General features: G+C 42.5%; 1 protein-coding gene across 1 annotated transcript in view; it reads left to right on the top strand.

Annotated features, from left to right (window-relative positions):
- The window catches only part of DNAH14 (dynein axonemal heavy chain 14), a 298523-nt gene that overhangs the window by 56357 nt on the left and 218788 nt on the right, over window positions 1-23378 (top strand). Inside the window, exons 12-19 of the mRNA XM_040636128.1 lie at window positions 927-1056; window positions 6447-6726; window positions 7172-7217; window positions 7305-7402; window positions 11078-11244; window positions 11951-12295; window positions 18317-18658; window positions 22826-23195. Of these exons, the coding sequence (XP_040492062.1) occupies window positions 927-1056; window positions 6447-6726; window positions 7172-7217; window positions 7305-7402; window positions 11078-11244; window positions 11951-12295; window positions 18317-18658; window positions 22826-23195 (1778 nt within the window). The remainder of the gene's footprint in view (window positions 1-926; window positions 1057-6446; window positions 6727-7171; window positions 7218-7304; window positions 7403-11077; window positions 11245-11950; window positions 12296-18316; window positions 18659-22825; window positions 23196-23378) is intronic.

The raw sequence follows: 23378 nt of genomic DNA, 5'->3' as shown, positions 1-23378 counted from the left end.
GAGTCATAGAATATTTTTACTTTTACATCCTGTTGAAATGAGACATATGACTTTTTTTATTATAGCAAAATATAAGTAACAGAATTCATTATCATTGAGCACATTCACAATGTTGTGCAACCATCACCATATCCATTTCCAGAACATTTTCATCATCCTGAACTAGGACTCTGTGTGCAGTAAACAATAACTCTTCATTCCCTGTGAGTGGCCCCCTTCCTCCCACCACGCCCTCCTGACCTCTAATATACTCCCTGTCTCTCTAAATTTACCTGTTCTAGTACCTTATTTAGTGGAGTATTCATACCATGTTTCAACTTTGTATCTAGCTTGTTTTGCTTAGTATAATGTTTTCAGGGTTCTTTCACGTTGTAACACGTATGAGAATTTCTTTCCTTTTTAAGGCTAGATAATAATCCCATATGTATATACCACATTTTGTTTATCCATCCCTCTATTGATGGACGTTTGGGTTGTGTTCACCTTTTGCTTTTGTGAGTGATGTTGTTAGGAACAATGATGTGTACATTTCTGTTTGAGGCCCTGTTTTCAATTTTTTTGTTTATATGCCCTGAGATGGAGTTGCTGGATCATATGGCCGTTCCACATGTCACGCTGAGGAATTTCCCTGCTATTTTCCACGGTAGCTGCACTAGTTTGAGTCTCACCAGCAAGCATCAGGGTTCTAATCCTCACCAACACTTACTGTTTCCCTCTTTTAGAAAATAGTAGCCATCCTAATTGGTGTGAAGTTATATCTCACTGTGGCGTGGATTTATATTTCCCTAATGATTAGGGATACATTGGTAACAATCGACCATCTGTACGTATCTTCTTTGGAGGAATGTCTAATTATATAGTGTTCTGGGTATTAGTAAGATACAAAAGTTTAGAAAGACTTTTTTTCTTCTCATTTCTTAATCTAGAATATACAAGAATGTCTTTTCTGTCACTGAAAAGATAACAAATGATTATGAAGAATTTGTTGATAATTCAAACTTATGTGCCACTTCTGTTTTAAAGTCAGAAGTAAAAACGGAAGCAGATATTAATGAGGTAAAATGATCTTTAAAAATATAAGCATAGATTTTTGATGTAAAATGAATAAGTTTTGGGATTAAAAATATGATTTATGATTATTCACAATCTCTTGCACACGCATGTGTGCGTGCGCGCACACACATACACACACACACACACACACACACACAGACATCCCTCCCGCTGTAGAAAGCTATAATTACACTGACCTCAGCTGGTTCGTTTGTTCATGCATTATTGAGTACTTATTTCCCAGTCAGTGAGCTAAGCACTGGAATCCAGCAGTGTGCAGAACAAGTCCCTGACCTCCTGCAGTTTATGTTCTGCCGAGAGAGACAGATAATGAAGCGATGAGTGCTATGAAGAAAACCAAAGGAAGATAAGGGAATGCGGAGTGGTAGTGTACGCTGCTCTACATGGGAATGCTCAGGAGGGACCACCCCGTCTAAAGTAGCAGCTACCCCCTTTGGCCCTCACGACTCTATACCTCTAACTCTTCGCTGCTGTTCAGAGTACTTTTTTCATTGTTATTAACTCAAAAATGATGCAAGACAAATGTGAAAAATCTTGACAGAATCCTAGAAAAACTTTCATTAGGAAATCTTTTCTTGCCATGAAGAATTGTATCCCACCCCCCGCCCCTCAGTGTTTTATTAGGATTAAACTTTATGTGGTAGATGCTTGTGCTGTTTGGCAAAAACAGCATTTTTATGAGCTAGCACTGTATATCATGTATACATTACACGTTTTTTCCTTTAAAAATATTTTAGGTAGATTTGGTAACAATGGAAAGTGTACATTTTTTATTTTAATGTGTATTTCTCTTAGTAGTGTATTTTTAAAAATATGTTATTGAGGATTTTTGCCCTTTAATCTCCTGGATTGATTTTTCTTATTATTTTGTAGGAATTCTTCATGTCTATATTACAGTTATCTTTTCCTACTAGATGGCTTGTTACTCTTATTCCCTTATGATGTATTATTATCAATAATTCTTTTTTAAAGATTTTATTTGAGAGAGAGAGTATGAGCGGGAGTAGGGGCAAAGGCAGAGGGGGAGAGAAAGAGAGAGAAGCAGACTCCTGCTGAGTGTGGAGCCTGACAGGGGACTTGATCTCACGACCCTGAGATCAGGACCTGAGCCAAAATCAAGAGTCAGATGCTTAACCAGCTGAGCCACCCAAGCACCTCTGTTATCAATAATTCTTAATTTCAATGTAATAGAATTTATCAATCCTTTTATTTGTGTTCATGTTTGAAATTATTTACCATCCTGAGTCATAAATATCACCTTTGTTTTCTTATGAAAGCTTTGGAGTCTGTCCTTCACGTTTGTCTCTCAGTCTGTGTGTGGTGTATGTTCGGGATCATTTTCGTTTTTTTCCGTGAGTGACCGTTGCTCAGGCACAGTTTCTCTACATCCTTTCCCTGCTGATCTGTACAGTGGCTCTTTCTTTATCATTTATCATATGTTTCCATATACCTGTGTCTTCTGTTTCCAAACTGTTACTCTGTCCCGTTGATCTGTTTGCCTGTAACTGTGCCGATTCCACACCAGATTAATGGTATAGCTTTGAAATAAATCTTCTCCTTTCCTGAGAGTGTCTTCTCTATTCTTAGCTGTTTGCATTTTCATATACATTTTAGAATCAGACCCTACTTGGATTTTGATTGAAATTGCCCAGAAGTTGGGAAGAGTTAATATTTTATGATATTGAGTCTTCCCACATGATTGTGCAATTTAAGTCTTCCTTAATGTTTTTCAATGTCTTTTATAATTTTTTCCATTAAAGTCTTGTGTATTTTTTTGTGGATTTAGCCTGTGTCTTTATAGCCCCAGCCCGTACTCTGAGGGAATTGTTATCTTAGTTGCTTCTACTAGTTCTTTATGAACGCTTAGAATAGAAATATTTTTAGATTAAAAATATATACACTGCTTTAATTTTTTCCTTAGGATTATCATTAAATCAACACTATAGACCTTTTTATGGCTTTCCATTTGCATTGCAGAATTTCTGTTTAGACAAGGTTATACCAATTTCTATTAAAGATCTCTTTTAAGTGTATTCTATTTCATACTGGCTGTTGCTTATTGATAACTGAAATCCGGGATTAACTGGTTTTAATTTTTGTCTATTACTCATAATCTTGGATATTTTTCTTGTGCTCATTAGCCATTTGTATTTCTCATTTTTATGACTTTTTGATGTTCTTTCCCATTTTTCTGATGAAGTTTTTTTTCTTACTGAATTACAAAACTGTTTATAAAATACAGACCATAACCATTTGTTATACCATGAAAATATAAATCTTAATGCATTTTTGTGTGCATTCTTCAATCCACCCTCCGTAGTTCACAGTGAATTTTTTTTGAAATATATTATTGGTTACTAGAATATACATGTTAAAGTTTGCATAGGGTGTGGTGTTACACTGCATCTGTACATTTTCTCATTCAATGTTACGTTGTCAAGACTTGTGTCATGTATCGGTGGGTCTGGGTCCACTGATGTGCCACTGAATGCCCTCGGTGTGGGACGTGTCGCTGGGAGTGTTAGCAGTAGATAGCCTTTAGCTGTCCGCTTTTTCAGAGATTGCTTCAAGTGCAGCCCCCTTGTTCAAAGTCATGCCCCTTTTGGGGGGAGGCCCACATGCAATGAACAATTGTTACAAGGGTTTAAAGGCATGGCATCTCAGTCCCAGTCTGGGCAAGTCTGAAGGGCCGTGCCAGCTCCTGAGCTCCCCATGGCTCGGCTGAGCCTGTGGTGTGGCCTGTGTAACAGCTCAGCCTTCCCCTCTATCCACCCTGCTTGCTTTCTCTCCCTTCCACACAGGTTGACCCAGGCACATTCCTTAGTGTTTACCTCCTGCCTGTCTCAAGTTGGTTTCCCAGGGAACCCAATCTATGACAACACACACACACACACACACACACACACACACACAATTTATCGTTTCTGATTGTTACATAGTATTCCCAGCTTTCTTCTTTGAATTGGGTATTGATACTTTTGAACATTTTTTCTATTGGGTTTCTTACTGATTTTTAGGACTTTCTTGTGTGTTCCAGATATTGATTCTTTGTTAATTTTAGACTTTAATATTACCTCTTAACTTTGTCCCTCTCTGTTAACCTTAGGTATAGATCTTTGGTAATAGAAATTCTTAATTTCGGTGTTTTAAAATTCAACATCGATTCTGATTTTCCAGTTTGCTTATGATTAGATTTCATGTAGACAGCCTTGTGATCCTGGCATAAAACCTGTGTGTCCCTGGTTTCACTTTTGCCCCACAGCCCTGGTCGTAGCATCTCACTCATACTTTGCCTTCTGTATCTGACCTTGGTTCTCTCCTATTTTTGCTAAACTCATGTTGGTATGGACTGAGTTTTTGAGCTCATTCTAAACGAGCCTTGGAAAAGATAGATAATGGGGCGCCTGGGTGGCTCAGTCAGTTAAGTGCCTGCATTCAGCTCAGGTCATGATCCCAGCGTCCTGGGATGAGCCCAGCATCCCCACTGAGCAGGGAGCCTGTTTCTCCCTCTCCTTTTGCCCCTCCCCCTGCTTGTGCACGCACACTCTCTTTCAAATAAATAAATAATCTTTAAGAAGATAGATAATTTATTTTATCTTGGGATGTGTTGAGTCAGAGGTGCCTGTGGGCAACCAGGTGAAAATACTTCTATTAAGATTTTGGAAATCTAGATTTGACTCTCAAGAGAGAGCCAGGCTAAAGTGGGGGAGGTCCCCACTTCCCATTGCATACTCTGGAATTTAGATGTAGCTATTTCTCTCTTGTAATGTACAGTCTGGAAGAATTCAAACTATTTGCTGATCCATTCTTGTTGGCACAAAAAATAATACCCCAAAAATTTATTACAAAAAGATTTTCAAGCCCCACTTCATATTTTAACTGTGGGCTTTGAGTCACAGACCCACAACAGCTGCAGCCTTAACTACATGCTAGCGATATAGCCTTTGACAAGTTAATATAAACTTCCCGAGTCTGAGTTTCTATTTATGCATAATAAGAGTAATAATTTCTTCCTCCGGGTTACTATGAAGATGAGGTGAAGGTAACTTGTTTACTGTAGTGCCTAGGACATGATAAGCATTCATCAAATAGTAACTGTATCAAATAGTATCGTATGCTATGAGTATACTGTATCAAGTATACTTCAGTATTTGATATAGATCCAAGTATAATGTATCAGGTAGTAAGTACAGTATACATATTTCATGTATTTATGTACTATGCAAATATTTATGTACTATATTTGCAAAATATTTATGTACTATAATATTAGAAGATATGTAGGGGTTGAGGTCCAGTCATTACCGGAATTAGAGGTTATTTTCCAGAAGACACTATACAACACATTATACATTTGTTTGGAATTGTCTGTGAACTTCTTTATTGTGATAGAACATACATAACATACAATTTACCATTTTAACCATTTTTATACATAAAATTCAGTGGCACTAGTACATTCACAGTGGGGTACACTATCAGCACTATGCGTTTTGCAGAAGTTTTTCATCATCCCATAGAAACCCCCCGTTTGTGCGGAACATTTAAGGATTGCACAGCACCTTCAGTATCTGCCCGAGCTTTTCCCAGCAGCTTAATTGGGTGCTCACGGTGTTAGTTGGTACTGTTAACTGCCTTTGTATACAAATGCATGGTTGAGGTTCCAGCAGGCAACCTAGCTGACCCTGAGAAACACTGGATGCCTCCAGATTGGAGGGAGCCATACGTTGGTGGAGAACCCCTGCCGAGACAGAGCCCAAGACAAACACATTGTCTAAGCAAGATATTTATGTGTAAAATACTCCCGATGGATACGTGTACTAGGATATGTATGTTCAAGTGAGGAACTAGCACCTATAGAAATGGATTTGAAGTATATTCCTGATTCGTAATTCTTAGTGTGGAGTACACAGTAAAATGTCCTGCTCAGCTTTCAAATGATTCAAATTCTTGGTATAAAATTGCTTAATCAATATATTGGGCACCCGAAACAAATACAACATTGTATGTTAATTATACTTCAGTTAAAAAACAAAAGATTCTTGGGCCATGCCCCTGACCTTTTAACTCATAATCTCTGGGGATAAGGCCTAAGAATTTGTATTTTTAATAAGCTCTCAAATGATTACTATGTAGCCACTCTGGCATTAACTTACAGTCTTCTGGGGGAAACTGCTGCATTATAATGTATCCTGTGTTTTATATTAACTTGTCTTAACATGCAGATGTCAGTTATGTGGTAATATAATGTTCTTCAGTTATACTGAAGTTATTATTGATCATTTAAAAGTTAGATCTGCATCATCCTAATTTAAAGGAATATTCTTTCAGTTACATATTGTCACCATCATCCTAACATGTCTGTTCATTAGATTTTGAATACTATTAAAGTAGCTGAGGATTTGAGAAAAATATATGCACCGGTATTTGAAGTCACTCTACACTTGAGCGTTCCCGAAGAGAGTGACTCTTCAGAAAGTTCCACAGAGAACTGTCATGAGTCTGAGAAGTCCTCAGAAGAATCTGAGTTGTTTGAAGAAGATGAGGCATCAAAAAATGAAGTCGGTTGTGTCATAAAACGCTCAAGTGAAGACCTGCCAATAATGAAAAAACCAAAAAAAGCCTCTTCCAACTTTGATGGAATTCTTTCAGGTAAGAGGAAGGAGACTATTAAGAATGAAGGGAAATGTCCTAATAGCTGGAAAAGACAAATGAGAGAAAATTACAGTAGTTTATATGTGGTCCGTGACTAGGTTATAAATGTTAAGAATGCTCAGCGTGAGCATAAACTGAGATCATTTGTGGTGCGTGTAAGTAATAACACCATCATTCATTCGGTTGTCGTACTCACACTATTTCTCACTAATGGGGACCTGAGGACCCCCCTCCATGAGGATGAACACCACCTGGGGTGCTTGTGAACAGTTCAGACTCTCGAACTCGGTCAGGATCTGGGGGTGAGTTGTCCTGCTCGAACACTACTTTTCAAATGACCTTTCCAGTGGTGTTTGGGAACCACGGACACATATCAGTTGGCCATTTAACTGCTTTAAATATCAGTGTTTTATTCTCTCTTTTTTTCAATGGATTCTTACAGACATGGAAATTATGGCTGATTTTGAGAATAAATACATGTATGATGAGTAAGTAGTAGACATTTTAAAAATTACAAGTAATTAAAATTTGTATTAGTTACTGCATTTTTCTGAAATAAGCTTTTATTTTCTCAGATTTTCGAAATTTGCTACAAATCTCTTCTTAGCTCCCAACAGATTAGAGTTTTCGATAAAAATTCAAAATATGGTGACTGACATTGAAAAATGTATAAGTAAGTATTTTAAAAACTTAACTAGATCACATTGTCTCCTTTGGCAATATTTTCTTAGATGTAGGCATTTGATGCTTATACCCAGAGATCGGCACACAGTACGTATCAGGAGATCAGAAGTTCCCAGTCTTTGGGATCAGTCAATGTGAACTTGGGATTATTTGAGAATGTGTGAATTACACATACAGCCATAGAGTGTAAAGGATGGGAATTAGGAAAATAGGCTAAGGTTTGGATTTTTTCAATGATACATACTACAAAATTCTATGAGACTTAAATAAGCCATATCTTATAGCATAACAAAGATATTGTTTCCATCTTAAATGGATTTTTATTAATTCTTTTCTAGCTATGTGTATACAATCTGAAATTACATGGCTATTACTAGCCCAACCCATGAATTTATCCCTTCTCCATGATCTAAGTCTTACAAAGATCTTAAAATAGCAGGACCCTTGTCAAGTCTTTAAATGTTTATATTTCCTCTTGTTACTAATAAATTTGGGGAGGGATGTCTTGAGGTGGTCAGATATCTTTGTTTCTTCTGAAAATTTTGCCCATTTATTTGTGGATCTTGCCACTAATTAGTGAATCCATTTCTTTGTTCAGTTATTTATTTATAGAAATACGTATTCAGTGATCTGTGTACATATTCATATATGTATGTATGTATGTATACATATATGTATGTGTGCTTATATATTCACCTGAGAAAAATAAAGCATCTTGATCACCCCATCATACCAGCCACCCTCATATAACAGCTATTTGCATTTTGCATTTTTACTTTCGTTGGCATCCATTAGTGAAACTTATATTTAAAATATTTCATTATCACTTAGCATTATATTCTAGACATTTTCCACGTTGCTGCGTGTGCTCTTATAATTGTCACTTAGATGGCTGTATAATATTCCATCACATTAACGTGCAATAAGATGTTTACCTGTGAGTGCAGAGTTAAACATGCTCGTGACTACACGCAGTCATGCCGTTCACCTCCGGCGCGGAGCTTGTGGCTTCCACAGCATCTTCTCACACAGTAACCGTGAGAGTGAACCTGATGCGTCTGAAGTCTTTCTCTTACTGATCTGTGGTTCTTTTGGATTAAGAAAATTAATCCTTAATCTTTGATAATGAGTTTTAAGAAAAATAAGTAGGTTGTTTGGCTTGATTTTATGGTGATATTTTTGCCTTGCAGAACATTATCTTTATGGTATGACACATGCAGAGCCTTTAGACAAGGCTCCGGGATGTGGTGCCCTAGTTAGACAGGCTTGCCCAGTGACCACATCATAAAAACCATTCTCCTGCTTGTCTTCTAATTCTATTGTGATTTCATTTTTATATTTAAATATTTGATTGCTCTAACATTTATTTGGCATTTGTGAACTTGTCATTTTTTCCCAGACAACTGATTGTCTGTCTGTCCCAGTACCATTCACTGAGAAATCCATTCCTCACCCTCACTGGTTTGAAATGCCACTTTTATCATTTATTCTGTTTTAGTATGTTTATTTATGGACTATATAGTTGATCTGTCTGTAACTCAGAAACAGTACTATACTGCTGTAATTCTGTAACTTCTTCTCTCCCCCAGGAATGTCCTAGGTTCGCTGGTGCTTGTTTTCGTCTGGGGAGTATAACAGACTATTACTGTTACTTCTTTTGTTGCTCAAACTGTCTGGCTTTGCTTTTGCAGAACAGTTCTTTCCAAATGGGTCCTGTGCGCTTTCACCTTACCCTCACCCTTTGTTGTGACCGCTGTAGCTTCTGGGGCCACGGGATGCCCCCGGGCCCTCTTGTCGTTCTTTGCCCCAGCCCTAGGACGTGCCTGTGACTTACAGAAGTGGCGCTGCTGTGAGGCCTGGCAGTGAAAGGAGCTAGGAAGTCCATGTGGGAAGCATCAGTCAGATACTTCTGTGTCCCACATGGAAGGTCATGTCAGAATTGGGACTCTGACCTCCTTGAGAAGCAAATGTGTCAACTAACGCACAGTGCTTGTGTGCTGTTCTCCACCCCCCCACCCCCCGGTCCTCGTTTTCAATCAAGACAGTTTTCCAAAGTTCCTTGTCAACTTCTTTGTTCTCCACCCTCTTCGGTGAGGGTTACTTCGGTGAGGTAGCAAGGTTACTTTGTCCCAGTCGGTATTCCATCTCGGGTTCTCCCCGCCACCTGGTTGGTTCTTCAGAACTTTGCCTGTGTCAAGATTCCCTCCGCGTGGCTCGCGTCGTGCGGGCTCGACAGCTCCACTTGCACCCCCCGAACTCCACGCATGCCCAGCTTCCCCGTGCTGCGCCTGGGCGGTCAGACCCTCCTCTGCACCCTCTTGTCCCTGACCCCTGGCCTGCCTTTTCCAGAATGGCTATTTTCACACAGAAAAATGCATTTCAAATGCATCCATATTGTTGCATGAAACAATAGCCTGGTTCCTTTTTGTTGCTGAGTTGTGTTCTGTTGTGTGGGTGTACCTCAGTTTATCCACTCGCATTGGGCTTTTCCAGTTTGGGGCAATGGTGAATTAAATTGCTGTAAACATTCACATACACGTTTTTGGATGAACATAAGTTTTCTTTTCTCTTGGGTGTTAATCACGGGTGGGATTGCTGGGCCGTATGGTAGGTATATGTTTAATTTTATGAAAATTGCGAAGTGGTTGTATCGTTTTGCTTTCCTACCAACAACGTATAAAGTTCCAGTCACTCTGCATCCTTGTCAGCACTTGGTGTTGTAAGATCATTAAAAAAAATTTAGCTATTGTAATAGGTGTGTGGTGATAATCTCATTGTGGTTTAATTTACATTTCGCTCATGACTAATATTGTTCATCTTTTCATATGTTTATATACATTTGCTCGTGTACATTTTTTTGTGGTCAGATCTTTAGACCTTTTGCTAATTTTTTTTTTTGGAATGTTTGTTTCCTTGTTGTCAAGTTGCGAGAGGTCTTTATATGTGCTCTGGATACCAGTCTTTTATCAGAAAGATTTGCAAACATTTTCTCCCAGTCTGTGCCTTATCTTTTCATGCTTTCTCACAGAACTAACCTTCTTAACTCTGGTAAAGTACAGGTTATCAATTTTTTTTCCTGTTGTGGATTATGCTTTGGTATCTACAAACTCTTGGTCTAACTCAAAGTCACACAGATTTTTCCTGTATTTTCTCTTGGAATATTTATAAATTTGTGCTTTGTATTTAGGTATATGATTCACTGTGAGTTAATTTCACATAACGTATGAAGTGGAAGTGGAAGTTTTGTTCTGTTTGCTTGTGTGTGTGTTTGCCTGCAGACATTGGTGTTCCGCTAGACTGGAAACACACTGCTGGTGCAGGCTTGTCTCCTCTGTCTCCTCACTGCTGGTCTCATGCTCTCCACGTGGCATCACGTAGCACAGACATTTCAACTACTTCTCAACTTAACGATTTTTCTCAGCTTCTATTTTAATTATGCCTTGGCCCACCGCCATCCAGTACCTGTGAGTGATTCTGTTGTTTCCATAAAATTAAATCCAAACTTGTACACCTGTCTTAAATTCCATTTATCAGGATAGAACACTCTCTAGCCCTTATAATAAGTCAGCCTCAGTTTCCAGTAGTTTTAGATTCATGGATAATTTTAAGGTGTTGCTTTCGGTGGGACTCCTGAAAATACTAACTTTTGAATTATGTATTTTAGCCAAGATTATTCCTCTTTGCCGAGATCCTCGCCTGTCTCTCTTTACTGAATCGATTTTATTTACAAATTTACCTAATAAGAGTGAAAGTGGAATGGCCTATAAGAAGCCAGCCAGATGGCCAGATTGTCAGATCCTTTTTGAAATGGATCCTACCTACCAAAATAAAGTAAGTTTAAAAACAGTTTCTCTTAGGGACTACTTGGCTCTAGGAGCAGAAACCCACTGAGATTCTTAGATTAAAGGGACTTACTGAAAAATTGGAGTGTCCTAACTTACAGCAATGGAAGTGTCATTTTCCAACTCATCTCCCCATCTGTCCTGCTCATGGGCTTCCGGCTCCGTTCACCTCTTTTGTTTTTTCCAACTTCTGCTATGAAAAGGAGCTTTCTCTTTTATGGTTCCCCCTAATACTGACTTGCCAGTGTGTTGACTTGCCGTGGCCGGGGCGCCCCCATTACGATCCCGCTGGGTATTGTGGTTCAGACCCACAGGAGAATCTCATCATCTCCGCTTGGATCAGATTCTGCCTGGCAGGGAGCCATGTCTTGGGAATTGGGCGAGGTCACAGCAGTCCACGGACCTGCCCTTGTGCGGGGCTGCGCATAGAGCATCTGTGTGCTCTAAAGCAGGATGGCAGGCACAGGAGCACATGACCAGTGTTTCTAGTGGCTTCAGACAACATGCTGACCAGAAAGAGAAATGGCCTAAATATTGAAAAAGCCATCTAAATTTCTTAGTCTTAGGTTTCCAACGTAGTTCTCTAGTGTGGGTTCTTCACAGAGAACTGTTGTATGCATTCTGACAGAACCATCAGCCTGTCAGCCCACACTCGTTGCTCTTACAATTCTGACTTGTTAACGCTTTATTTACAGATTGCCAGTCTCCTGACTGTTGTTGGAAGTTCCATGGGGCAAGTTAATGTTTACAGCTGCAAGTTTATAAAATACTGTTCCATGGTACAGAAGGCCAAAGCCATGAGTATGAAAATCTCATCGATGGATGAACTGACTGCAACACAGTTTAAAACTCTCCTGGCTAAATTCAGAAACTATCTTCAGTATATTATTAATATGGCCATTGAGAAACGCATTGGTATTTTCAAAGTTGTAAGTCTCAGTTATCAGTCAGAGTGCTTACCATATGTTGAGAATGTCATACATCTGATCCAGAACCTCTTGCGATCTGTAATTGAAAGAAAGAATACAAATCTACTTGAAGTAAGTATTGTGGAAATTCCTGTGGCATGAGAATCTCTATGATTATTAGATTAATTTAAAATATGTACTTAGGAACTACAAATGATGAGTGTTATCCTCAGAAAATTCTAATATGTATTAACACTTGTTTGGGTCTCTGATCAGATATCATTTCCTCAAAGAAACATTCTCTGTCCACCATTTCCAAAATGGCACCCCTGTTCCTTGTTACGTCTTTTCCCTGTTGGGAATCGTTGCAAAATTATAAACATGGAAATGACATGATACAACTTGCATTTTGTAGGGCGCGCTCTGGCATAAAGAGTGGATTAAAGTGGGACAGGACAGGAGGAAAGCTGTTTCTGGCATCTAGGGGAGTGGTGATGAGCGCTCGAAGCAGGGCAGTAACAGTGAGAAAGAACAAAAAAGTGTGGGGTCTGAGCAGCAGATGGCTTTGAGATCCATTTAAGAGATGGCAGATGTCGTGATTGGCAGAATTTAAGGAATAAGAGAAAGGAATGAACGATACTTTGAGCTTGTGCATTGGGCCGCAGGGTGAGCAGGGCTGCAGTGCACGGGCGGGGGCACAGGGCTTGCTTCACTGCGTAACCGTCAGGCAGAGACGTGCGGCTGTGCGTGTCCAGCCATCGGACCGGAAGCATATGGTTAAGTAACCAGCATACAGGTGTCTTTGACGTCATCCTTCAGGAGAATGCACCTGTTAGGTGTGTCATGAGGAAGGAAAAGAACCCCGCAGCAGAAGCCTGAAGAATGCCAATGTGTAGGAGGTTGTGAGATGGAGAGGAGCCTGCAGGGTCCCCTGAGAAGGAGCAACCAGACAGGTTGAGGAAGGCAAGGGAGTGTTTTGAGAAAGAGGGAACATTTAGTAGTTTTTAGTGCTACATAGAGTTTAAGAGAAGATTGAAAAGTGTCTATCTTTAGAACCACAGCAATCCTAAAACATACACAAAATTACTCTCTCTTTCACTTAGGGTTGTATTCCCCAACAAGTATCAGATAACCAAAAAAAAAAAAAGTCTCTTACACAGCGGTTTCTTTGATGCAAGACGACGTCTCAGTGCTGGCGAGGCAGGCTGGCACCGTGGCTGCCCGGCGGGCAAGGAGCCAGGCCTCTTTCCGATGACGGCGGCTGCCCCACAGGCCCTGTGCTCGCGCTCGAGGCAGAAAATACGGGGACGCAGAAGCAGCAGCGTGGTGCATTTTCGTTCAGTTGTCATTGCCAGGACCGGGTCACAGAGCCGCCTCAGCTGCAGAAGGACCTGACTGAGTTGGCACGTTGTAAGCGCCTCTTCCTCAGTAGTTGAGGAAAGCAAGCAAAAGATGGAGTGGCTTGGGTTTCAAGTCAGACGACTACCGTATCTGCCACAGTCGATGCCTTGGCTGTTCACACCCTTCTTCCCACATACTGAGTTTTAGGGGGCGTCACAAATGTCGCCGCTCTTAGCTGGCTGAGTACTGAGCCGACTGAGAAGGAAGACAACAGGTTAAGGCAAAAAGAGATTAAAGTGCAATTAGGTCCCACTAATGAAGTGGACCTTGGAGAATATGGTTTCTGTTCATTTAAAATTAACCTTCCCCAAACTGCAGCTCAGAGTTAGGGAGGGACTTCGCCCACTCAGCACTGGTTGCCCTGAAACGTGACCAACATCCTGGCTGCAGTGAGCGAGAGGAACACGTACGCTCGGTGGACAGGTCGGCTTTGGAGAGGAAGTGTCTAGGCTCTGCCCGTCCACCTCCTCCTTCCAAACTCACCAGTCACAGGAGTCACTTCACCTTCCCAGGAAGTGAGTGTGGAGGGGAGGGGCCACCAGGAAGGCTGGACGACCGGGGCCCCCTGCCTCATGGAGACATCAGGAGTGGGGGTGAGTGTTGCCCCCCACCCCGCCGTGCGCACTCTATCAGGTGCAGCGTGGCGCTTAGTGTTCCAGTGAGCTGTAAATACGGTAGAAGCCCCCCGCTCGCCCAGTATAAACTGGTGGAGAGGGAACTGGATACATTTAACTGAAACCTCACCCTGTGAAGAAGAAAGTGGGGAAATAGCTGTCTCAGGTGGTCTAGAGCAAATATCACATCTCGCTGGACAGAAATACCAAGCGTTCCTTTCTTTGAGGATAGAGTAAGCTCTGTGGTTGGTCAGTCTGGCAGCCTCTGCCTCACGTCTCTGGGAAAGTGTCTCTTGTCCTCGGTGACCCCCAGTTAGGCCCTGTAGGATGTCTCTCTGGGTTTGCTGTTCTTCACCACCTCATCCAGGGCGGGCATCGCGGGCTTGTACTTGCTGGACCCTGAGCAGGTACACCAGTGAACCTCCTCTTGGCATGAGTTGGGACACCTGCGTATGCCTTAGGAAATGCCACTGATGATTATTAGACTCGGACTTCTTAAAATAATTTTTTCCTATTTGCTTCTGGTTAATTTCACACTTAAGTCTAGACATGATTTTGAAGCCTGAGAACTTTTTATTTTTGGCTGCTGTCTGTGCTTGACACTTCCCTCTCTGCCCTAAAAGTATGGTTCCGTATCTGACGCTGTTTGGAACATAGTCTTGGGAGGAAAAGTTACACACTTCATAGTCTCTGCCAGCAAGGTTCCTGCCAATCCTATTGTCCCACCGTCTTCAGTGAAGGTTCCTAGTTTGAGGTAAGGGCTCTAGTCTCCTCTCCTGCTAAGGCTGGCACTTTGAAGCCACCACTTTCACCCAGAGCGCAGAAACAGCTGTGTCAGTTCTGCAAGCCTTTGAATTAAAGAATTCTCAGGTCGGCTCTGGAAAAGGCAGAGAAGAATTTTCTTATCAGAGCCCCTCAGTCTCTGCTTAGCTTATTTTAGCATGAGTTCATCTCCTAGGATTTCACTGGAAGTAATAAAAGGATCCAGAATATAACACCACATGTTCCCTACTATTTACCCAGGGCTGCAGCTGTAGCTGGCACAGCCCTCAGTCCCATGCAATAGCACACAACATTGTGACCAATTTGTTTGCCACCCTTCACCAAAGAAGATGGCCAATAGATACAAAATATTCTGAACTTGACAATCATCAGGGAAGTGAAAACCGCATGTGTAAATGGCTAGAATTTAAAAGACTGACAATAGCAAGTTCTAAGAAGGATGTGGAGGAACTAGAACTTTCACACCTTGTTGGCGACAATGAAAATGGTGCAGTCACATTGGAAAAGTGGGGATTTCTTGTCAAGTTAAATTTTCACTTACCATTCAACCCAGCAACCCCATTCCACATTACTTACTTACAAGAAATAAAAATAGGTCCACACAGAGACTTGTACTCACATAGCCGTAGACGCTTTACCCACAAGTGCCAAAACCTGTCAACAATCCAGAGATCGTTCAAGAGGCGAATAAGGAGAAAAGCGGTGCATTCACGCCTTGGGATCGCGGTCAGCAGTGAGAAAGAACAAATAAGCGCCATGTACGGTTTGGTTGGACTGCAAAAGTATGTTGACCGAAAGAAGCCAGACAGAGGCGTGCCTGCCGGGTGATTCCATCCATACGGAACTTGACAAAGACAAATCTAATCTGTAGCCACACCAGGCAGCTGGGGGTTTTCTGAGGCAAGAGAAGGAGGAGATTATTTGGGATGGGGCACAGCATCTTTAGGGCAAGGAGCATTTTCTATGTATGGATTACGGAGGTAAATACACAGTCACCTCCTCATGATATACAGTTAACATCTTTTGTATGTAAATTTGCTTCAACAAAACTTTGTAAAAAAATAAAATCCTGGCTTTTCCATTTATTATTTGAAAGACGTTAGTTAATATCCTTATTCTTGCTGTACCTCAGTTTCTTTGTCTGCAAATTGGAGATAATATTAGTGATGTACCTAGAGAGATTGTGAGAGTTAAACGAGTTATAGATTATACAACCCTAAACACGTTCTGGCACATAGTGCTGGATGAATGTGAGACTGCAAACCGGATTTCTACAGTTAGAAGGGTCCGGGGTTTTAGTTCCAGAAAACTTTCTGAGCTATAATTTTTAAGATTTATTCATTTATTTGAGAGAGAGCACAAGCAGAGGGAGGGGCAGAGGGAGAGGGAGAGAGTCTAAGCGGACCCAGCGCTGAGTGTGGAGCCTGCCATGGGGCTCGATCTTATGACCCTGAGATCACGACCTGAGCTGAAATCAAGAGTTGGATGCTTAACCAACTGTGCTACCCAGGCGCCCCTGAGCTATAATTTTTTTTAGGAACCGGTTTTGGAAGTTGTTTAATTCGGCCTCTGTCTGGTGCCTGCACGCCCCCACATGTGTTTTTACGTATTTCCTGAGGCTTTGAGTAGCTTCCATTTATGTGGTTAAGGAAGTTCCCCTGTTTTGATGAGAGTATTTTTTATCATAAATGAGTTTTATCAAATGCTTATTCTGCGTCCCTTGGAATAATCACACATTTGTTTTCTTCAGTCCTTTAATGTGGTTTGTTGCACAGCTGACTCCTGGGTTGGTGGATTTAGTTGCCAGCACGCCCATGCACTGACTTGCACGTTATTTGTAAGGTGTTTGCACTTAATGCTTACAAGTGAAATTGGTCTGTGACTTTCTTCTGCCATCCTGATCTGTCTTTGGTATCAGTGTGCGACCAGTGACACAGGGAGTTTGGGTGTATTTCACCTGTTTCTACCAGCTATTTTTTTTTTTTTAAAGATTTTATTTATTTATTTAACAGAGATAGAGACAGCCAGCGAGAGAGGGAACACAAGCAGTGGGAGAGGAAGAAGCAGGCTCATAGCAGAGGAGCCTGATGTGGGGCTCAATCCCGTAACGCTGGGATCACGCCCTGAGCCGAAGGCAGACGCTTAACCGCTGTGCCACCCAGGCGCCCCACTACCAGCTATTTTTTGCAAGAAATTGGGATTACCTGTTTTCTTTGTGATACAAATCGGCATTTTCCTATGTTTCTTTCTTTTTTTCTGGCATTAAACGGGATTTGTGGTTAGAGTCAAGATAGCCATATTTACTGTCTTCTATTTTGGTCATGAATTTCAGTTAACGTAGTAGGCACCACTATCAGCCTGTTCCTAAACTATATCATCCGAGTTGATTAAAGTACAGCTACTTGCTTAGGGTCACACATTAGGAAGCTCTGGAGCTGGGATTCAAGCACAAGCCTCTCTAGTTATAAAGCCTGTCCACATAAACTGTGGGTGGGTTCACAGGGGTTGTTTCTGAGTGGCGGAATAATAGATATTTTCTATATGAAAAGCGTTTTTGTATGAGCATCTATTTTATAATCAAATAGAATAAAGTGTTCAAAAAATTAGAGACATCCAGGCAATTAATTCAAGGCTGTGAAATTGAACATTGAAATGACATTGATTCCAAAATTATGCATGAGTATTCATTAAGAGCCCTGGAAACATGAGGAAAAAATATGACAAAATTGTAATTTGAGTATAGAAATGCAATTATTTTGAAAATTTCATGGAATGATGTACACACACTTAGAAAAGTATTGATATTATACATATAATGAGTACATACACTTAGATAAAAATAGGATTTGGAATCAGATTTGGGTTTAATCAGTAACTCAGTAGATTTCTGATTTTAGGCTAATGAATTCCCCTGAGATTCTGTTTCCTCCTGCGCAGACTAGAGAAGTAACACCTGATGAGCAAACGTGCTATCCGCACGGGGTGAGAAGTAGCACGTCAGTGCCCAGAACAGGGTGGCAGTTACGCAGCCACACCCTTGCTGTAGCCACGAGTCTGTTTCTCAGAACCAAAGTTATTCATAATATTACTTCCTTTATGTCTTTAGTATTTATTTTAGTATTTATTTAGAATTATTTAGGTGCATTCCGGTTCCCTCTGTTAACATATAGAAAGGACTTGAGCATGTTAATGCTGTAGTATTTAAACCATAGTTAGAGTAATGTTTAGAGGATGTCTTCATTTTTTTGTGGAATTATAGTGATGTAAGTTAGTGAGAGATATTAAAAGAATAATTAGCCTTGTAAAATAGTGAGAACTCATTATATAATTCTCATTGATGTGTTAACGATTGCAGGTCGTGGAGTCATCACTGCGAAAGCTGGACTCTGATCCCACTGAAATAGAAGAATTTGTAGAACATTTTACTTTTTTGGATGCAATTTCCTCAAAAATATTTGTATTAGAAAAAGAGTACTCCACGGTTGCTCAGCTGCATTCCGTTGTTCGGTATTACCAGATCCAGATCTCAGAAGAGCAGATTGCCATATACAAAATTCTTCTTGGCAGGTTTGGCCAACTGAAAACTTCTATGAAGTTAAGCAAAACAAATAAAGATGCGGCTATTTCTAGATTCAGAGACAATTTGGAAGCACACATCGCTGGTCTACGAGTTGACCTCAGTAACTTAAAGGCCAAGGTCAGTATTTTGTTCATTAAATATCAGCGGGATCTTAGTTTCGCATAGGCCTAAACATATAGGTATTTGCTTTCTGTGGAGTCTTAGGTCACTAATCTGATCCAGGTGTTGTTAACCTGGAATCCACAGACAGAATCTTGGTGATTCGTGAGCTTCACTGGGAAGAGAAATTGCATGTCTGTTTTCTCTAACCTCTAATGAAATGTAGCCTTTTCTTCAATTATGAATGAATGTAGACAACAAACAACGGCAAAGTGGTGACCTTTTCCGTACGATTCAACAGTCGGCCACAGGAGGCCCCGGCCCAGGGGGCTGAACTGCCCCTGACATGTGTCTGGGCCTCGCTCTGTGCCCCCTCCACCCTCGCTGGCGCTGCCAGGTATTAGCGGCCCAGGGAGACGGTACAGTGTGAGTGCCCAGCGTGGATTAGACGCAGCGTGACTTACTGCAGTTACCGGGTTTTCAGCTTCTCCATCGACACGGCTGATCTGTACCGTTCCGCACAAATACAGTGAAGATGAAACCAGTCATGAAAGCACTTGATGCACATACCCCATCTGCAGCCTTTAAAACCGTACTGAAATGTACAGACGCTCACAGACAGAAGGTTCGGGTGGACACAGGTTCCGTTTGTTGAAGTGTATGAGGTGGTGGACACCGCCTGAAATGGGGGTCTGTGTTGCGGTCAGTTTACTGCCGAGTGCTGGGCAAGCACACAGCAGGCCGGGGGCGTCGGGCTGGGACAGGAGAGAGTTGGTGTCCTTGTCACCAAGGGTTCAGAGGCCCTGTGACAGTCGAGAGCCGGGGTGACTCTGCAGAGCTGTCCTGAGCTGAGCCTTCGTTCCTGCACCCGCAGCCCTCCCAGGGGCCTGGTCGTGGGTGACTTTAGCTCTTTTTGGCCAAGGGCAACTCCTGGGAAGGGGCCCCCTCCTCTACCCACCCCTCCCGGGCCTCGCCCCATAAGCTTTCATTTCTGCCGATTATGGTTTTCACTTCTAAATTTTCCATTGGGTTCTTCCCTATATTTTTTCAAATTTCTTAGCTAAGACTTTGTGTTTCCCCACTGTTTTCAAGAATATTCATCATTTTTTTGGTGGAGCATTTTTTATCATACCTGCTTTAAATCCTTTGTCGGGTCATTTTAAAATCTGTGTCATCGAGGCATTGGTGTCTGTTGATGAATCTTCTTCTGTGAGTTGAGATTTTCCTGATTTTTTATATGCTGAATAATTTTGTGTTGTATATTTTGGATTAAACATTAGGCTATAAGACTCCGTCTTATTTAAACCACACGAAGGTTGATATTTTTGTTTCAGAAGGCAGCTGACCTTGTCAGGTTTGAGTCCCAAGACCCAGCCCACGCTCTTGGGGCCGCAGTCCCGTTGTCATTGTGGTTGTCACAGCCTCGGCAGGACTGCTTGGATGCATCCCCCCCCCCACCTCGCCGTGCGCCATGCAGCGCTCAGTCTCACTCTGGGTGGTGGTCTGTCAGCCGCGTCTCCAGGTCTCCGAGGTGCTGAACAGGAGCAGATCTGCATGCGTGTGGCTCACAGGGGCTTTCCGGAGTCCCTTGCTCTCTGTGATCATCCCAGAATTTTCCACATTCCTGGCACTCTTCAGTCCTCTGGCCAGAAAGCGGCGGCCAGTTACTGCGCTCTGCCAGGCACTTCCGTAACTGCACACACATCTACGGCAAAGCAGCAGACACGCAGCAAGCGGTCGGCGGGGTTGCACCTCCCTGGAAGAGAGGACAGTTGTCTCCCCTGAGGTTTTCGTGTACACCCCCTTGGGATGCCTGAGGGCCGGGGGGAGAGAACAGGAGAGAGAGCGAGGCCTTCCACATGCTGTGCGAGCATCCGCTGCCGTCGGAGAAGAAGCCGGCTGCTTGTCAGAGCCGTCCGGACAGCAGGGAAAGAGAGCGCAGTAGAGATCAGCTAGGCTCTGCACACAGCATGACATCCACTGGGCTCTGCACACAGCATGGGCCCGCGAAGCCCTCCAGCCAGGCACCGGGACGGGTCGGTGCCCGATGCATTAACGGGGCAGATGTCAGGGGAGGGGAGGACTCTGGCCAAACCAACTGGATGGGATTCTGGCTAAAGATAGGCCAGAGTGAAGCCAGTCCCGTCCCCTGGGGCGGTGGACGGTGCGGGCCCTGACCAGACGTGGCGGGTGCGGGCTGTGGTACACAGAAACTGGCCTCGACGTAGACGTGCACAGATGGGCCTCGGAGAAGCTTCCGGAGCCTGGCTAAGGTGTGGTCAGGCAGAGAATGCTTGCCAGAACCTCTCCTGAGTCCCCAGTAGTAGGCTCTCCCTGAGCTCTCACACCACAGTGCCCACCGAGCAGAGGTCAGGGTCTGCTAGAAGGACACCGTGGTCAATTTATCACTAATCTGGTGGCACTTCGGATGAGCATCTGCATGCCCGGCCTGCCTTGTACTCTTTACTTTCAGACTTCTCCGGTTGCTGCTCCCTGGGGAGAGCCAGGGTGGGGCATACGTACTGTCTTCCGACTTTGTGTGACTCTTCACACGACTTCATCTGTATACCTGATGGCTGAGATCATTCTGTGAAGGTCTCAAGTGGAACGCTGCTGCCAGGACTGGCAAAATGTATCCGCATATAAGCCAGTAAGATCATTTCTCCAGCTCTCTCCCCTCGAGATAGCTCATTGACAAACATAAATAATTATTAATGAGTGGAAAACTATGGGAGAAGCCTAAGGAAAGCTTTATCACATGTCATTATATGAGCATCCCTTTTACAGATCATACATTCAGCGGTATCCGTTATCACGAATGCCGTTTATCAGTTTTATGTGGCGTGACCACGCCACACAGAACACAGTGTTGCTTGCCATTCCACAGGTTGGATTTTTTAAAAGAATAAGGTGATAGGATCCAAATTCATTTATTCGTTCAGTAACTTTTTAATAAAAACTGCTGTCTACATCTTACTGTACTAGGTTCTGTGAGGTGTTCAAAAATAAATGGACAAGGGGTGCCTGGGTGGCTCAGTCACTAAGGGTCTGCCTTCGGCCCAGGGCATGATCCCAGGGTCCTGGGATCGAGCCCCGCATCAGGCTCCCTGCTCTGCTGGGAAGCCTGCTTCTTCCTCTCCCACTCCCCTGCTTGTGTTCCTTCTCTTGCTGGCTGTCTCTCTCTCTCTGTCAAATAAATAAATAAAATCCTTAAAAACAAGAATAAAATAAACGGACGAAATCATCCTTAATTCTGAGAAGTTTATAATTTAATAAGGGATAAATCAGGGCAAACTTTTACGTACGTCTTTGGAGGTTATTGCAAACGTCCACAATTTCATGTGCAATACTTAAACTCTAATACAAGGCAAAATGTGATAAGTGCCATAAAAATAGAACAAAGTTAGGGGCGCCTGGGTGGCTCAGATGGTTAAGCATCTGCCTTTGGCTCAGGTCATGATCTCTGGGTCCTGGGATCCAGCCCCACACTGGGCTCCCTGCTCAGCGGGGAGTCTGCTTCTCCCTCTGCCTCTGCCCCTCCCCCTACTCATGCGCTTGTGCTTTCTCTCTCTCTCTGTCTGTCTGAAATGAATAAATCTTAAAAAAAAAAAAAATAGAACAAAGTTAGGGGTGACTGGCTGTCTCAGTCAGTGGAGCAGTATGCGACTCTTGATCTCAGGGTTGCGAGTTCGAGCCCCACGTTGGGTGTAGAGATTACTTTAAAACATACAATCTTCCAAAAAAAAAAAAATAGTAGTACAAGGTTAAACAAGATCAGAAAAAGGAAACAACCTCTGGAGTCAGTACCATGCCCCGGAGGCCATACCCTGAAACTGCCATTTACCATTGGATGATGTGACAATTACTTGTAATTTTAGAACTTCCTTGAAAACCTGTGAAAAACATGAGCTATCTTTCAGGCTTGTTGTATGGATTTAGTAAGTAAGGTAATGTATTACTGACCACAGAGCCCAAGATAGAGAAGGACCATGACAAATTATAGGTGTGATGGTAATAATAAATAATTAAAATTAATCATAATAAACACAAATAATTATTAATTAAGGGCAGTCTCTGCAGGTGATGGTGGTTAAAGCTTCGATTATGGGCTCAGATGCTGTTGGTGAGACACATGTAAGTCCTGACCGCTGCGATGTCTCAGACTGTCTTCCTGTCGTGCTTTAGATAAGGACTCCGGTCCTGCTGAGCGCTAGCACTCGCGTGGACACTGCCGTGGAGATGATGCAGGCTCTCACAGAGGAAGCCGCCGCCCTAGCTCACAAGGCTAAAACCTACTCCAGCTACCAGCACTGCTTCGAGGACGCCCAGTCGCACATGCACTCTCTGAACATGGAGGAGATCACACAGCTGGTCCTGGCGGAGGTTTCGGACATTGAATACGACCTCACCTTGAGGAAAATACTGTGGGAGGTCCAAGAGGAGTGGAGGACACTCTTTCGGGAATGGAGGACTCGTACTCTTCACAGTATTGATATAGAATCAGTCCACAGAAACGTTTCAAAATGGATGCACAAAATCCTCATCCTAGAAAAAGGTAAAAGTGTCTTCCTCAAGGGTCCCGCTACGATTGTACACAGAGTGGCTCTGGGCCGGGAAGATCATTGTCCTTGACCTTATTTCTTTACCTGCTGCCAAGGCCTGGCCGTTAATGGCTGGAGAGGCAATATGGGAGCGTAGGGGTAGGAATCGTTTTCTGAAGCAAGAAAGAGATGAAAAC

This window comes from Ursus maritimus, unplaced genomic scaffold (genome assembly GCF_017311325.1).
Source record: "Ursus maritimus isolate PB19 unplaced genomic scaffold, ASM1731132v1 scaffold_2, whole genome shotgun sequence".
Taxonomy (NCBI): Eukaryota; Metazoa; Chordata; class Mammalia; order Carnivora; family Ursidae; genus Ursus; species Ursus maritimus.
The sequence above is the reverse complement of the archived record's forward strand: the minus strand, read 5'-3'. Positions and strand labels throughout refer to the sequence as shown.